We start from the raw sequence: 3,943 nt of genomic DNA, 5'->3' as shown, positions 1-3,943 counted from the left end.
TCAAATCTTCAATTCTTATTTAAGACCTCTCTAATATGTTTTTTTTTTAATTAATACCCCAAAATTAAAAATAAAATCATTAAACATGGTATAATCTAATTTTTGAAGAAAAGTTTAAAAATAATGGAATAATTCTAAAACATGTTTTATAAACTTAATAATACATAAAACAATGATATGGAAAATAAAGCAACTTATTTAACTTTTTTTTTTTCTAAAAATAGAATATTGCTAGCAATTAATTCTTTTTTGGTACAACTGAGTAGAAGATTCAAATCACGGATCTTCTAATTGTTTACATATACATATATAGTGTTAGCAACTAATCTGGTGAATATTCTAGAATAATAATTATAAACAAATCATTGAATGTAATTATGATTAAAATATACGTTTAGTTTATGAATTTTTTTAGTTACGTTTTTAGTTTTTAAAATTTAAAAAGATTTAATAAATCCACGAATTTGTAATTTTATCTATAATAAGTATTTTAACTTCAAAAAGTATGTATAACATGTCTCTAAAATTTCAATTTGTATACAATATAATAGATAACTAAATTTTTGATTTTGTGTCTTTATAGGTCTTTCTTTTCATCGATTTGTTTTAAAATTCATGATGTACACTATTGATACAAAACTGAAACTTTTACAATTTTGTTAAGCAAAATTTAAAATTTTATATAATGAATTAATTAATTTCTAAAATTTTGTATATGTGAAAAGCTCAATATATACAAAATTAAGAGTTCAAGAGATTTTTTTTTTAAGAAGATACGGGTTTTTGGGTTTGTAGATGCATCGGGTTTTTCAAGAACCTATTAAACAAGTTTAAAATTACCAAATAACTTAGTTTATGGACAAATTTGTAATTTAATATTTTATAGGCTCAATTTCAAAGTTTAATGATTACAACAAAATTAAAAATTTTAGAAACCATGAAACAACCCTAAAACTAATTAAGTAATTTGTTGTCCTTGTCTTGTTTAAGGAAATTGAATGTGTCTCCATGACAATATCCCTAACATGTAGTAATAATAATTAATAAAAGAACATAAACATAGAATTTTCAAACTAAAAACAATAAAAATAAAAATTTCCCATTGATCATTATAGGAAAGTTTAATCAATGAGATGAGATGTGTTTTATCTCATGCTTTTTTCAGATGAAACTCATTAATATTTTTCTTTAGCGACAGATTCTACCGTGTTGATCTTACTTTTGACTTATTATGATTATTATTATTATTTTATAAAAAAAAGAGTTTGAAACTTTAAAATAATAATTCATCTCAACTCCATGGCTTGTGAAGAACAAAAATGCAATTAAATAATAATAATAATAATTTAAAAAACATATCTTCGTTTATAATTTGCATGGAAATAACTTTTTCCTTAATTGCAAATCTCATTGAATTAATGTCAACCAGAAATATAAAACCCAATTCCTCTCTTTCAATTTTCTTTCACAAGTTTCAAATTTGTTTGAAGGTTTTTATTATTATTAATTTTTTTGGTTGGCTATGGCTGAAACTGAAAAAGATAATCAAAATTGGCCTTCTGAAGCTTCTAGTACCTCCGCCACATCCTATGGCGGACTGGCAAAGATGAAGATGGAGATTGTTGTTGCCGATAAAATCGACGGTGGTGATCAGCAATCGCAGGAGTCGAACTCACGGTTGTTGGATCTCAAGCTTTCTAACAATATTGAGAACTCTGACAATGGCATGCTGGAGATGGTGGAATCTTCTTCTCAAGGTCATATAAATAATGAATTATCTTCCAATACAAAATCTAGGGTTTTTTCTTGCAACTTTTGCAAGAGGGGATTTTCAACCTCCCAAGCCCTAGGAGGCCACCAAAATGCACACAAACAAGAAAGGGCTATGGCCAAGCGCCACCAAGAAATGGAACTCGGACGCAACGCCAATGTCATTGGGCCATCATACTTGTCGTCATACTATAGTCCATATTCTTCCCTCTCATCTCATCCACCCTACCGATCATCGTATCGAATGCGAATGGAGTCAGTGATTCACAAACCATCATATCGGTGGCTCGGGTCACCCATGCTACAGTTTCACGGCGTAGTAGATGGTCCTTGGGCTTCCCGGTCGATGGTGGTGAATAGTAATAATAATAACAATTCAAATTTATTGGCGTTTGAAAGGTTAAAGATGGAGAGAATTCAAGTCCACAATGGTGGATTTCGATTCCCATCTGTGATAAATGCATTTGAATCAATGAGAAGATTTGAAGAAGATGGAACGATTTCAATACCGAGTTTGAACCGTTCTGAGCTGCCAGTGTTGAAGATGGATGACCATGTGGAAGAAAGCCATGAACTTGATTTATCACTCAAGCTTTAATTTAGAGTTTGATCTTCATCTCTTTTCTGTTTAAGAAACTGACAGAATGTTGTGTTGGTTTTTTCTTTTTTCCTTTCCTTTGCCAAGAAAGTTTTAATGTTGTTGTAATTTCCTTTTTTACTACATACACTACAACAAATGTCCCTTTCCATTGCTTTTTTTTTAATAGCGTTTTATAAAATCTACTCTAAAAAGAGAGAGAAACAGTGGCAGAAGGTTGTTAGAAAAAAAACGTGGAGGACAAATATGAAAAATGAAAGATATATTTTCCATTCAACTAAGCATGCCTTTATAGAGACTTACAAACATAACTATAGGAATGTCAATGGTTTAAAGCTATAAATGTCATCAAATGCTCATAACTCACATAACTCCTATAACTCAAAAATCACTATTGGTTACAAAAAATTAAAAGTCACAAAACCCAAAAGTCACACTAAATACCATAAATAAAGTTTAATAATGACAAAGTTTTCAACACCCCTCCTTAAACTTGATTTTTTACACCAAGTAAACTTTTCATTTTGATAAAAGTCTCGGACTTGAGGGGCTTTATGAAAATGTCCGCCACTTGGTCTTGTGACTTGATATATTTGAGTTCCATTTCTTTCTTCGTAATGCAACCCTGAATGTAGTGAAATCGGGTATCAATGTGCTTGCTCCTCCCATGAAATACCGGATTTTTGGTTAAGGCAATGGCCGATATATTGTCAACAAAAATCTCCATTGGACCTTCCATTTGAAATTTCAACTCCTTCACTAAGTTTCTTAGCCAAATTGCATGACATACACATGAAGTTGCTGTGACGTACTCTGCCTCGCATGTTGATAATGTGACTATGGGTTGCTTTTTTGACATCCATGTGAACGCCGTTTCACCAATAAAAAACACAAACCCCGTAGTGCTCTTTCGATCATCCAAATCACTACTCCAATTACTATCACAATAACCAACAATATCAAAATTGCTAGAAGAGACATAGGAAAGACCATGCCCAATCGTCCCTTTGATGTAGCGAAGTATCCTTTTTGTCCTTTTGCAATGTGTTGTTGTCGGTTCCTCCATAAATCGACTAATAGTTCCAACCGAATAAAGAATATCCGGTCTTGTACATGTCAAGTAATCAAACTTCCAACCAAGCTTTTGAAATATGTAGAATTTACCTTCTCTCCTCCATCTTGCTTGGTGATTTTGACTCCACAGTCCATCGGTGTTCCAATTGTATTAGCATCATTCATATTGAACTTTTTGAACACTTCTTTAGCATAGCCCTCTTGGGATATAAAAATCTCATCTTCACCTTGTTTGACCTCGATCCCAAGATAGTAACTCATGAGACCAATGTCCGTCATTTCAAACTTCTTTGCCATCTCTCTTTTGAACTCATCAAACATGCTAGGATTGTTTCTGGTAAATACTAAATCATCAACATATAAACAAATGATTAGTATGCTTTCACCTTGCATTTTGATGTAAAGGGCATGGTCATAAGGACACTTCATATACTTCTTCTCTTGAAAGTACTTATCAATCTTTGAATTTCATGCTCTTGGTGCTTGCTTTAAACCATAAAG

At 31.5% G+C, this 3,943-nt stretch overlaps 2 protein-coding genes across 2 annotated transcripts; one reads left to right on the top strand and one right to left on the bottom strand.

Moving 5' to 3' along the window:
- Positions 1-1,522: 1,522 nt before the first annotated feature.
- LOC120080964 (uncharacterized) lies at positions 1,523-2,368 on the top strand. Its single transcript, XM_039035645.2, has one exon. It carries the CDS (start codon positions 1,523-1,525, stop codon positions 2,366-2,368), a length of 846 nt encoding a protein of 281 aa, XP_038891573.2.
- A 487-nt stretch (positions 2,369-2,855) lies between these two features.
- Positions 2,856-3,434, bottom strand: LOC150034980 (secreted RxLR effector protein 161-like). The gene has a single exon (XM_090315196.1). It carries the CDS (start codon positions 3,432-3,434, stop codon positions 2,856-2,858), a length of 579 nt encoding a protein of 192 aa, XP_090171322.1.
- Positions 3,435-3,943: the final 509 nt, after the last annotated feature.

Source organism: Benincasa hispida, chromosome 7, assembly GCF_027475165.1.
Source record: "Benincasa hispida cultivar pf3 chromosome 7, pf3_genome.v1.1, whole genome shotgun sequence".
Lineage (NCBI taxonomy): Eukaryota > Viridiplantae > Streptophyta > Magnoliopsida > Cucurbitales > Cucurbitaceae > Benincasa > Benincasa hispida.
This window is presented reverse-complemented; position numbering and strand designations above follow the sequence as displayed.